This window comes from Pteronotus mesoamericanus, unplaced genomic scaffold (genome assembly GCF_021234165.1).
Source record: "Pteronotus mesoamericanus isolate MK-2021 breed Mesoamerican mustached bat unplaced genomic scaffold, CSHL_Meso_final scaffold_827, whole genome shotgun sequence".
Taxonomy (NCBI): Eukaryota; Metazoa; Chordata; class Mammalia; order Chiroptera; family Mormoopidae; genus Pteronotus; species Pteronotus mesoamericanus.
In genome coordinates, this window is record NW_026555327.1 from 52,893 (window position 1) to 65,689 (window position 12,797).

The 12,797-nt window shown below is 42.1% G+C and overlaps 1 protein-coding gene and 1 pseudogene across 1 annotated transcript; both read right to left on the reverse strand.

The window, feature by feature from the left end:
• Window positions 1–785: 785 nt before the first annotated feature.
• On the reverse strand, window positions 786–1,778 carry LOC129062552 (olfactory receptor 7A10-like). The gene has a single exon (XM_054563546.1). It carries the CDS (start codon window positions 1,752–1,754, stop codon window positions 786–788), a length of 969 nt encoding a protein of 322 aa, XP_054419521.1. The 5' UTR covers window positions 1,755–1,778.
• Window positions 1,779–9,704: 7,926 nt separating this feature from the next.
• On the reverse strand, window positions 9,705–10,671 carry LOC129062581 (olfactory receptor 7A10-like; annotated as a pseudogene).
• Between the last annotated feature and the right edge of the window lie 2,126 nt (window positions 10,672–12,797).

The following is a 12,797-nucleotide window of genomic DNA, read 5'->3' on the forward strand; positions in this document are numbered from 1 at the left end:
ACACCAATATACTACATCAGTAAGTAAACATACAGCATAAAAATAGTGTACATAGTAATAAATGGAGGACAAAATTTTGCTTCTTCATACTTAAGATCATCATTGACTTGAAGGACATATTAAATTAAAATACGTATTAAAATTTGTTTTTCATCATCAACCAGAATGGGACACATGATTTCATTGTCAGTTTTGCCTGTGACTATGGTAAGAATGTGGACACCAAGCTAAATAAAAATCAGGATCCTAATGAGAGAAGACAACTCAATCATCTATTGTAAAACACACTGTATGTTAAAGTCTACCTTTTCAGAAAGAGCAGTGATATGTGAAGAAATGAGGTACAAGAAGTGTTCCACTGTGCTCTTATATTTTCCTCCCCTACAAAATGATATAAGTGGCCTTGGTTACCAAGTGCAGCTTAATTCCATAGCAGTAGTACAACTTAAGATTTTTTTTTTAGTCAAATGAAAGAAAAATTAGTCAGTATGACATATATCATTTCAAAAGAAATTGATCTCAAGAAATCCATGTAGTGTCATGAGATAAATGGGCATTTCCAAATAATTCATGCTAGGTTGGGAATCACTTTGAGAGAGGAGAAAAATGACAAAGAACAAGCAGCTAGATATCTCAACGTCAAAAGTTAATGAAGTGATTTAAATTGTATAGATGAATTGAAATTGTACAAACAGAAAATCAAGGAAATGAAGAGAGACTTATTTCTCTTTCTTCCATCTGATCAAAAACGCACATTAGAGAGCTATGAGGATTTAGGCCTGCAATCATGGGCATTTCCTTGGACCTAGGACAACTGGCCCTTTTAGAGCTGCCATCCCAACTAATCTTTTCAGAGCCCCCTTTATATCTCTGTTCCTGAGACTGTAGATGAAGGGGTTCAGCATGGGTGTGACCACGGTGTACATCACCGAGGCTGTTGCACTTGACTGTGAGCTGCGGGTGCCGGAATAACTGAGGTACACGCCTAGGCCTGTACCATAAAATAAGGAGACAACCAAGAGGTGAGACGCGCAGGTGGAAAAGGCTTTATACTTCCCCTGAGCTGATGGGATGGCACGTATGGAGGACACTATCTTTGAGTAAGAGTAAAGGATCCCAGCCAGGGGACCCCCACCCAGCAGCCCAACTCCAAAATACATCACCAAGTCATTAAGAAAGGTGTCAGAACAGGAAAGCTGGACCATTTGTTTGATTTCACAAAAAAAGTGGTGGATTTCCAAGCCCGGACAGAAAGATAGTCGCAACACCACTAAGCACTGCAGCAAGGAATGCAGTACACTCATGACCCATGACAGCAGAACCAGCAGTTTACAGAGCTGTGGGGTCATGATAACTGTGTAGTGCAAGGGGTGACAGATGGCCACAAACCGGTCATAGGCCATCACGGTCAGGAGGAAGTTGTCCAATCCTACAAAGAGCATGAAAAAATACATCTGCGCGACGCAGCCTGCATAGGTGATGGCTTTGCTCTGTGTCTGGATGTTCACCAGCATCTTCGGGATGGTGGTGGAGGTGAAGCAGATGTCAGCCAAGGACAGGTTGCAGAGGAAGAAGTACATGGGCGTGTGGAGGCGGGAGTCTGAGCTGACGGCCAGGATGATGAGCAGGTTTCCCAGCACAGTGACCAGGTACATGGAGAGGAACAGCCCAAACAGGAGGGGCTGCAGCTCCGGTGCCTCTGATAGTCCCAGCAGAAGGAATTCTGAAATCTGTGTAAGATTGTCTGCTTCCATGTGGTGGAGGTGACTACCAGGATAGGAAAAGTACACGACTCATTTACACATGCAAGCATAGTACCCTAGCGAAAGCGCTACCATTTATATTGTAGAGTCAAGAGATTCATTTCATATTTGGTGTGTGGTCTGGCATCTTTAGGGACATCCCTCGTGCCATTTCTCATTAGAATTCTTTGTCCTTGTAAAGATACATGAAAAATTCTTGTGTCTTACTCAATGTTTTCAGTAAGAAAAATAAAACTAAAAGGCAGTGGATGCGGTGCAAAGCGCAGCATGGTGACTCAAGCTAGTACCACTGCACTGTGTGTTGGAAAGTCCCTAGGGAGGAGAGTTCGAAGTCCTTACCACAGGAGAACATTTGTAACTGTGTGGTGACAGAGGTCAACTACACTTACCGTGGAGGTCATCTTTTCATATATACAAATATGGAATTATTATGTTTATGACTGAAACTAATATGTCTTATGTCAATTTAATTCCAAAACATTGCATGCTAATTTGTTGTTAAGTGTAACAGTACACAGATTAGTGTTTACAATTTTCAAACTTCTGAAAGTTTACTTCTTTTTTCCTTTTACACAAGAACTGCAAAAACATTATATCTGTCTTTTTCCATGTGGTCAAAAAATATTTAATAAATTAATTACTTAAACTAAACAATTTTACTTCAATTTAAAAGCATTTTTTGAAACAGCAATGGAAAGAACACAGTATGGCTGACTGCTAGATTGCACCACGCAAAATCTATCAACTCCATACATTCACCACAAATGCATACGTAAAAGAACTAAATGGAAAACAGTCAGTTCATGTAAAACACTTCAATTCTTTCTCAGAAAGAACCCAAACAAGAATAAAATAAGAAAATATAGTCAATAATATTGTAATAAGTTTCCACATTGACAGGTGATTACTGAACCTCATCTGTGGATCACAGTGCAATGTATACAGATGGTGAATCATTATATCGTACATCTGAAACTAACATAATATTGTATACAGACTATACTTAAACAAGCAAAAAAGGAATAAAAGTACCCTGATAACACTATCCAAAAGCAAGGAACTTTCAGGTGTACAACATAGTGAAAGGTATAATACTGTAGTCTAACTTAATTTAACATAAATACATCAGTACACAAGGAAAGCAAACAACTTACACAGACAAATCTTAATAGAGACTCTAAATGACTAACAAACCTACACATTTCAGTACTCAGCCCCACAGGTAATGAAATAACTACAAGCGAATCTCATCAATATGCTCGATTTCACCTACCTAATAAATGTTTTTTCATATGAATAGGTAGAGTGAGAGAAGATGCTGAGAAAAACATGTCTCGTGCACTGCGATTCCAAGGGTGTATTTGTGAGCCTTCCTTGGTCTGGATCTTTCCCATACATATGGAAACACAGTCCACTGGCCCCATCATAAAACTGTTAAATGCCCTCAACTCACTGCCTATTCCTCCACAGCTAATAACCTATTCCTCTGTTCCTTTCCATGGAACTTATGCTCTACTTCTACCGGAAGGACCACACCTCCAGTTCACCCTCTTTATTTGTCTTCTATTAATACCACTGAACGGCCAACAATGACACTTGCCTTTCTGAGTACAAAGTTCGCTTTCCTTTTAGCATCAGGAATAAATGTTCATTTATTAGTAAAGCCAGCCACCAACCGCACTGATCACTGGCATCTGGGCTAGCCTAGAATGGTTCTCAGGTGATTTCGGGTACAAGACCTTGGTTTCCGGTCTCTCTGAGCCTCTCCCGCCGTGTCTGTGGGGCTCTCAGACTCACCTGCATGGGAACTGACAAGGTTTCCCTGCGGAAGTCCAGAATCTTCCCCGGGTGGTTGATGATGGAGACCGAAACTCTGCCCCAAATACGGCGGCAGGGAGTGGTCGGACACTGGTCTCCCCGCCAGATTCAGGACCCCAAGAGCAACAGCCACGTTTCGTCCCCTCAAAGGCTACGCACTCTGAGGTGCAACAGTACAGGGGCGATTCACAACTCCCTAGCTCTGCTCATGAGGCACATTTACCTCTCAGTACTGTACCCTCTAGGCACACAATTTCCCTTGGGGACGCTGGTCTGGACAGAGTGGAAAGTTTTCCTGCTGATTCCCTGTTCCTAGGAGACTAGCTAATGAGCCAGTGAGTACAGCTGTCTTTAGTTCTTCTCCACTAACTGCTCTGCTTCCTGACGGCTACACCTCCCAGCACCTCACCCCAACTCGGAGTTAAACTTTCTGGAAGGGGGGGCCTACAGGGTATTCTGCTCAGGGAAATAAGTCGGTCAGAAAAAGACAAGCGCCATTTGATTCCCCTTCAATGCAGAATCTGAAGAACAAAATAAATGAACAAACAAAATGGAAACAGACTCATAGACACAGAGAGCAGACTTGTGGTTGCCAGAGGGGAAGTGGGCCGAGGAACTGGGCCAAAGCGTAAAGAGAATTAGAAGTGCAAACTGGGAGTCACAAAACCGTCTCGGGGATGTGAAGTACAGTTGAGAGAGCATAGTCAATAATACTGTGATAACTGCAGGGGCGGCCAGCGGGTGCCGGAAATACCAGGGACGATGGCGGGGCAGGGGCAGGGGATCAGTGTGTAAAGTGCACGATTGTCTGATCACGCGGCTGTATACCTGAAACGAATACAGAATACCATTAAAGGTAAACTGTAATTGAAGGCCGAGAAGTCTTATACCGAAAAATTCGTCCGACTGGTCCTTGGGTCTTCAAAGCACTGATTTATCATGGGACGTGTCCCAGATAGCCCCACACAATTACTATCTTCCTCATGAAGAGATGGGAGATATTTGTTCCGTTAGTAGAACACCTTGGGCACTGTACTCTTTGGCTTCAGGGTTGTTTGGCCAAAACGATTAGGGATCTCATAGTCATACCACAAATTAAGAGCTGCCATTGGGTCCTTCACCCTAAAATGTGTATTAAATATTAGAGATGCATGTAGATTTTCGGCACCATAGCCCAGCTTAGCACTTTGTAACAACAGTCACATTCATGTTTCAGAGATGCATTTTGTGAGGTAGTGCGTTGGTAGACTACCTTCTCCGGTGCAGAAATGGGGCGCAGAGGGATTTAATGCTGTGCTAAAGGTATCGGCCAAGGAAGGGATGGAGTTTTCATTGCACTCAGGATGTTTCCAGTTCTGAGAATCTAGGCCTTTGCGTCTCAAACACAGATGACGATGCCCTGGGGATAGTGCAATTCCGCAGGCTGCTGACGCCTACAATGCGCAGGACAGCACCCAACGCAAATGAGTCCCCAGACCCAGGTGTCAGCAGTGACAAGGTAAAAACACCTCTTCTAGGCCGGGCCTTGTCCATTTCATTGTGCATACAAATCACCAAAGTTTGGAGCTCAGCTGCAAATTCTGATTTATCGGGTCTCCCGGGGGTGCAGAGACGGCATTTCTGACAAACTCCCGGGTGACGTGGAAGCTGCTGGTCTTCTTCTGTGGAAGAAGCTAGGCTATGGCTCTGTGTTTCAGCAGCTAGGCTGTGGCTCTGTGTTAGAGTTAGGTGAGCGTAATTCCAGGTGTTCTCCACCAGGAGCCGTCAGGGTATGTGCTTTCGAAAGACGTTTTTCCCACTCATCCCATACGTGAAGATAAATTCTGCACTTGATTCTTTCACATTAGAGCTCCAGAGAGACACAATAACTTGTATCTGGAAAAGGCTTCGTATTAGGCAGAACAGGGGCCTCAAAACATGTCAACGTCCTGCTTCGGAGAACTTTGGAATATGTTAGCTCGCCAGCAGGGTAACTGAGAGAGCAGATGTAATAAAGGGATTAGTCATTTGTCGTACGATAAGGAGCCTGGCTGGGATCACCCAGGGAGGCTTATTGTCATCACAGTGGCCCTCTCAATGCGGAGGAGAGCAGAAGAATTGGAGTCAGAGAGCCATCTGAAGATGCTCTGCTGCTGGCATTGAAGACGGAGGATGGGCCGTGGGCCATGGGCCAAGTAGGCAGGTGGCCCCTGGACACTCGAATGGGGAACACATTGCATTCTCCCCCGGATCACCCAGGAAAATCCAAGCCCTGCAGACATTTTGAGCTAAGCCCTTAAGACCTATTTAAGGCATCTGAACACGAACGCTTTAAGAAGCAAGTTGTTTCTTTTAAACCACTGGCGTAGTAATTTGTAACAACAGCAATGGGGCACTAATATAGACGCTTCTCCGATAAGGTATTGTTCCAGGGAACTCAGTTGAAACCTCAAAAGTGAGCTTCCTTTGAGCAAAGGTATTTTGTGTTGAAATCCCACATTAAACAGAAAAAGAAGAGCTAATTTAGAGGTATTTTGCCCCATAGGTGGTACAAAGAATTTCCCATCGCAGGAATGTAAATGTGGTGCTGACCTCGAAGCCTTTGAAGCTTTAAGATAGAACAAGTTATTCGTTAAGATTAAGATCCCATATTTCACTTTAAATCTTTGTGTCGAAATTTCTAATTTTTTTCTGTTTCATGTTCATTCACACTTTTCTTCTTTTTATTTCTATATTCTCCAAATGTCTCTCAAGGATTCTTTCTTCATACTAGATGGGATGATAAATGACTCTCTGTGCATGCACATATACGTGAATGTGAGTCTGTGTGCATGTGTTTATATGTGTATGCATGTACTTACTTGAGAGAAAAATATATGCATTGCTCACACACACACTCCTAACCTGGGACACTGTCTTTGAACTCAACAGAGTATTGAAACACATTTCATTTATTCTGCACAGTATTTGTCTAAAATTAGAATTTATTATCTCATGTTACCTTCAGAAATGAAGAAACAGGTTCAGGGCAATTACACGTTCAATTAAAACATAACAAGGGAGTTAAAATTTGTACACCATTTCAAATTATACGCAAGTGAAATCATGTAGTATAAATTTTTAATTTTTGTATGGCTCATTTAATTCATAGTGTTGTATTTACAGTGTATTTATGCTGCAAGAAATTAGTTAGGAATTAATATTTTCTAGTGGTGAGTGGCTCTGGATCAGATCTAGACCATAAGTATCTGAGTCACCCCTGAAATACTGGGAGAACCTCTTCTAACCAAGGTGACAGAAATGTTACATATGAATATCGGAAATAGAATAAAGCAATTAGCATCTCTCTCATGGCTGGTGATGTTGAGCATCCTTTCATATGACTTTGGGCCGTCTGTATGTCCTCCTCGGAGAAGTGTCTGTTCGGGTCCTTTGCCCATTTCTTACCTGGACTGTTTGTCTTTCTGGTGTTGAATCATATTAGTTTTTTATATATTTCGGAGATCGAACGCTTGCCCGAGGTACCATTGGAAAATATGTTTTTCCATACCGTTGGTTCCCTTTTCATTTTAATGATGTTTTCTTTAGGCAGGCAGAAGCTTCTTCATTTGATGTAGTCCCATTTGTTTATTCTTTCCTTGACTTCCCTTGCCCTAGAAGATATATCGGCTAAAATAGTGCTTCCTGGGATATCTGAAATTTTACTGCCTATGTTTTCCTCTAGGGCTTTGCTTGTGTCACACCTTATGTTTTGTATTTTATCCATTTTGAGATACCACCTCACACTGACCAGAACGGCCACCGTTAACAGATCAATAAACAATAACAGCTGGAGAGAATGTAGAGAAAAGGCAACCCACATCTACTGTTGGTGGGGTTGCAGACCGGTGCAACCACTGTGGAAAACAGTAATTTCCTCAAAAAACTAAAAATGGAACTGCCTTTGGACCCAGCGACTCCACTGCGGGCATTATACCCTAAGAATCCTGAAACACCAATTCAAAAGAACTTAAGTGCCTCTATGTTCAGAGCAGGACTATTTACAATAGCCAAGCACTGGAAACAGCCTAAATGTCCAACGGTAAATGAGTGGATCAAAAAACTGGGACATTTCCACCATGGAATACCAGGCAGCAGCAAGAAAGAAGGAATTCCTGCCTTTCACAACAGCATGAGCAGAACTGCAGAAATTTACGCTAAACGAAATCTGCCAGGTGGCCAGAGACAAACACCGTATGGTCTCACCTTTGAGAGGAAGCTAATGAACAAAACAACAAATGAGCACATAGAACCAGAGGCATGGAAACAAGGAACAGACTCACACTGTCCAGAGGGCACGGGGAGAGGGCCAAGGGGGGGAAGAAGGGGAAGGGACTAGTCAAGGAACACGTACAAAGTACCCATGGACGTGACAACAGGGTGGCGATTGACTGTGGGAGCCGGGGGTGGGCCGGGCAGGGGAGAGCAATGGGCGGAAATTGGAAGAACAGTAATAGAACAAAAAATTTAAAAAAATTTTTTTAATAAAATAGAGCAATTTCTATTTATATATCCATTTTCCCATAAATTAAAGTCTCACCTTCATATGTGAAGGGAATAAACTGACATGAATTGGTTTGGGACAGAGGAGTACTACAGCCACACACAGCATCGTGCATGAGCCTTCAAGACACGATATGGAAACACACAGCTGACTGCTGACCCGTGAGGACACAACCAGAACTCGGTACGACGTCTCACCGTATAACCCCATGGTAATCAAAGTGTCACATTCAACCATTTGCCTGTAGGGTGCCTTGGTACGCCAAACAGCTCACTGAAAACAGTAATTACAGTGAACAAAACCAAAGGTAATTTTCATGATCTGTTGCTCGTCATTGTGTGCCTTTGCTCTGACATTTGAAGACAGCAGTCAGATTACTTTTGTTATTGCAGTTTATTTCAAATAACTGCAATAAAAGTGACTCCATTGAGTATCCTTTGTACGTAAGCAGGAGAGGTTGAAAGAACATTTCTTTGTGCGACACTTACGACTCTGAGTCACAGAACTCGTCAGGAATTCAACCTCTCTACTGAGCCATCCTTTGGTCATTTATGTATACAAATGACATATCTATGTATCACATTGATAATATATATAATGAATGAGATTAATATAATTTTCTCTACCCCTTTAGTGGTTATGACAATATTTAGAATAGGGGGAGATGCTCCATTTAGAACAATAGAGGGATTCATATTTTGAGGCAGCAATGAAAGTTTTCATTTCGAGGCAGAAAAAAATTCAATAGCAAACATAATTATGCCAAGCAATGTTCCACCCCAAGGATAAATTCCTTTACATGTGGACACTGATCTTCTTTACATCAATAAGTAAACATAAACCATTAAAAAATACTTCACACAGTAATAAATGTATAACAAAATTTTGCTTCTTCATACTTAAGATCATCTTTGACTCTAAGCAGATGTTATGTGAAACTCTGTATTGAAATTTGGTTTCCACGTCAACTAGAACTGGAGACATGATTTCATGGTCAGTTTTGCCTGTGACTATGGTAAGAATGTGGAACCAAGTTAAATAAGAATCAGGATCCTAATAAAGGAAGACAACCCAATGGCCAATAGCAAAACACATTATCTGTTAAAGTCTACATTTTCACAGAGAGCAGTTACAGCAGTGGTATGTGAAGAAATGAGGTACAAGAAGTGTTACACTGTGCTCTCATATTTTCCTCTCCTACAAAATGATATAAATGGCTTTGGTAACCAAGTGCAGGGTGATTCCACAGGAGTAGTACAACTCAATATTTTTCTTTCAGAAAAACAAAAGAAAATTACTCAGTATGACATGCTCTATCTCAAAAGAAGTTGTTCTTAAGAAATTCATTTAGTCTCCATGAGATAAGTGGGAGTATCCAAATATTTCATCAAAGGCAGGGAATCAATCTGGGAGAGGAGTAAAATGACAAAGAAAATGTGCTAGATATCACAAAGTCGAAAGTTAAAGTGATTCCCTTAAATTGTATGGAGAAGCTGCAATCATACAAACAGACACTCGAGGAAATAAACAAAGGAGTGATTTCTATTTCCACCACCTGATCAAAGACACAACATCTGGCTCTGAGACTTTGAGCCCTGCAATCATGGGCATTTCCTTGGACCTAGGACAACTGGCCCTTTTAGAGCTGCCATCCCAACTAATCTTTTCAGAGCCCCCTTTATGTCTCTGTTCCTGAGACTGTAGATGAAGGGGTTCAGCATGGGTGTGACCACGGTGTACATCACTGAGGCTGTTGCACTTCACTGCAACCTGTGGGTACCAGCAAAGCTGAGATACACACCTAGGCACATACCATAAAATACGGAGACAACCGAGAGATGAGATGCACAGATAGAAAGGCTTTATACTTCCCCTGAGCTGATGGGATTGCATGTATGGAGGACACTATCTTAGAGTAAGAGTAAAGGATCCCAGCCAGGGGACCCCCACCCAGTAGCCCAGTTGAAAAATATACCACACTGTCGTTAAGAAAGGTGTCAGAACAAACAAGTTGGACTATTTGTTTGATTTCACTAAAAAAGTGGGGGATTTCCAAGTCTGGACAGAAGGACAGTCATAACACCATTAAGAATTGCAGCAAGGAATCCAGAGCACTCATGACCCAAGACACCAGAACCAGCAGCCCACAGAGTCAGAGGTTCATGATGACCGTGTAGTGCAGAGGGTGACAGATGGCCACAAAGCAGTCATAGGTCATCACGGCCAGGAGGAAGTTGTCCAATCCTGCAAAGAGATGAAAAAACCCATCTGGGCGATGCAGCCTGCATAGGCAATGGCTTTGCTGTGTGTCTGGATGTTCACCAGCACCTTCGGGACGGTGGTGGAGGTGAAGCAGATGTCAGCCAAGGACAGGTTGCAGAGGAAGAAGTACATGGGCGTGTGGAGGTGGGCGTCTGAGCTGACGGCCAGGATGATGAGCTGGTTTCCCAGCACAGTGGTCAGGTACATGGAGAGGAACAGCCCAAACAGGAGGGGCCGCAGTTCCGGTGCTTCTGATAGTCCCAGGAGAAGAAACTCTGCAATTGGGGTATCATTGCCTCTTACCATGTGGTTGTGCTCACAACTAGGAAGAAAAATAAAATGATTAATTTTTACATTCATAAGTATTAACATAGTGAAATGCTAGAATTTGTGTTTTTCAGTCAAGAAATTATATATTTATTTACATTTATATTGAGTATATCGCCTTTAAGGGATGTGATGTGACAACTGTGATTAAGAATTCTTGTCATACATTCAGCCTTTTCCCCAAGAGGTCATGTAATGTACAGCCTTAATGCAGAAGTTTTTTGCACTTGAGGAATTTATGTTGATTACTGACTATCTTCTAGGGTAAGAGTATAAAATGTTGAGAAACAAAGTTTTCTACAATCCAATGATAGAGAAAGCATATAAATTAGCAAATATAAAAACATATGCTATGTCAGCCCTGGCTGGTGTGGCTCAGTGGATTGAGTGCCAGCCTGCGAACCAGAGGGGTGCCAGTTTGGCTCCCAGTCAGGGCACATGCCTGGGTTGCAGGCCAGGTCCCCAGTAGGAGGTTCACAAGAGGCAACCACACATTGGTATTTCTCTCCCTTTCTTTCTCCCTCCCTATCCCTCTCTTTAAAAATAAATAAATAAAATCTTTTTTTTAATATGTTATGTCAGATGGTGACAGATACTATGAAAAAAAAGCAGGTATAAAATAGAGTGGATGGGGTATTATATTTTACTGAAAATTCAGGAAGCCCTGCAAACAAGATGACATTTGAACAGCGGCCTGGAGGACGACAGAGTGGGAGCTATGTAGTTCCCTGGGGGAAGTGTGTGTCCTTTTGTGAGTAGAGTCAATGCAAAGACTCTGAGGATGGCATTTGTTTCAGATACCCAAGGCTCTTTTTTAAATTAGATTTATTGGGGTGACATAGATTAATGAAATTATATTAACTACTGTCACCCCAATAAATTTAACTTAAAAATAAATCAAAGAAAATTATATAGGTTTCATGTGTACCTATATAATTTATGTAGGATATAATTATATGATACATCATCTCTTTATTGCACTGTTTGCCCACCCAAAGCCAGATCTTCTTCTGTCACCTTATATGCGACTCCCTTTACCCTTTACTAACCGCCCCCAGCCCTCTTCCCTCTGGTAACCGCCATATCATTGTCTCTGTGTCTGAGTTTTTGTTTGTTTCTCTTGTTTGCTCATTTGTTGCTTTCAGTTTTGTATACCACGTGTGAGTGAAATCATATGGTTCTTGGGGAGCCAGCGTGTGAACGGGAATGAGCAAGAGGGAGAGGGGTGAGAGGTGGTGTCAGAGAATGCGGCGGAGCAAGGCGGCCTCCCTGCTGCTGCCGCTGATGCTGATGCTGCTGCTGCTGCTGCTGAAATCAAGACATAGGCAGTCCCTCGCTGCATGTCACTGTTATTTTTATTTTAAATTTTGTTTCAAAAGATTCCTGCGAATAGAAATGGTTTTAGCTTTTTTCCATTTGTTGGTTAAGATTGTAGTGTCTTTCTCAAGGGCCACATTTTGGAGTACATGGGCTTAGGTGCCGCTGACCAGAGAACTAACTGCTCATGTCCCACAAAATATGCACATATGTGCCCGTGCGCGCACATACACACACAACACACACAGCGAACCGTGATCTCCTGGGGCCCTGTTACTCCCTGCTCTTCTCACTTACAGCCGCAATAATTAGGAAAGGAATGGTACAAGTAAGGCAAGTTTTGAACATCAAATTATCTTTACCATAAAGAATGTAGAAATAGGTCCCAAACTCAAGTTTGATAAACCTCCTGTAAAGATGTAAACACGGGACTCCATTTCAATGAGATCATTTTTGTGCCCTGTATTAAAAAAAAATTAAGAGGCATTTGGGAAAAAGTGAAAGGGGAAAGACATGGACAAGGAGAAAAACAAAATCCAAGATCTCAGAGGGTCCGTGAGCAACTGAAATGAAAGCAAAGCTCCCTGGTTCTGGCAGCCTCCCAACCCCAGTTCTAACCCCTTGACGCCCAGAATAGCTAATAAAAGAGCAAAAAAACAATTCACCTGAAAGAGCAAACAGTGCTGTCTTTATGATGTCAAGACATTCCTGATTGAACATCTACTAGACAAATAAGCCAAGGGAATAAACACACAATTAACAACAGAAAATATACAATGTACAACAAT

What these genes read in the sequence shown, in the direction of transcription:
- LOC129062552 (XM_054563546.1), bottom strand. Translation starts at nt 1,754, where the DNA reads ATGGAAGCAGACAATCTTACACAGATTTCAGAATTCCTTCTGCTGGGA.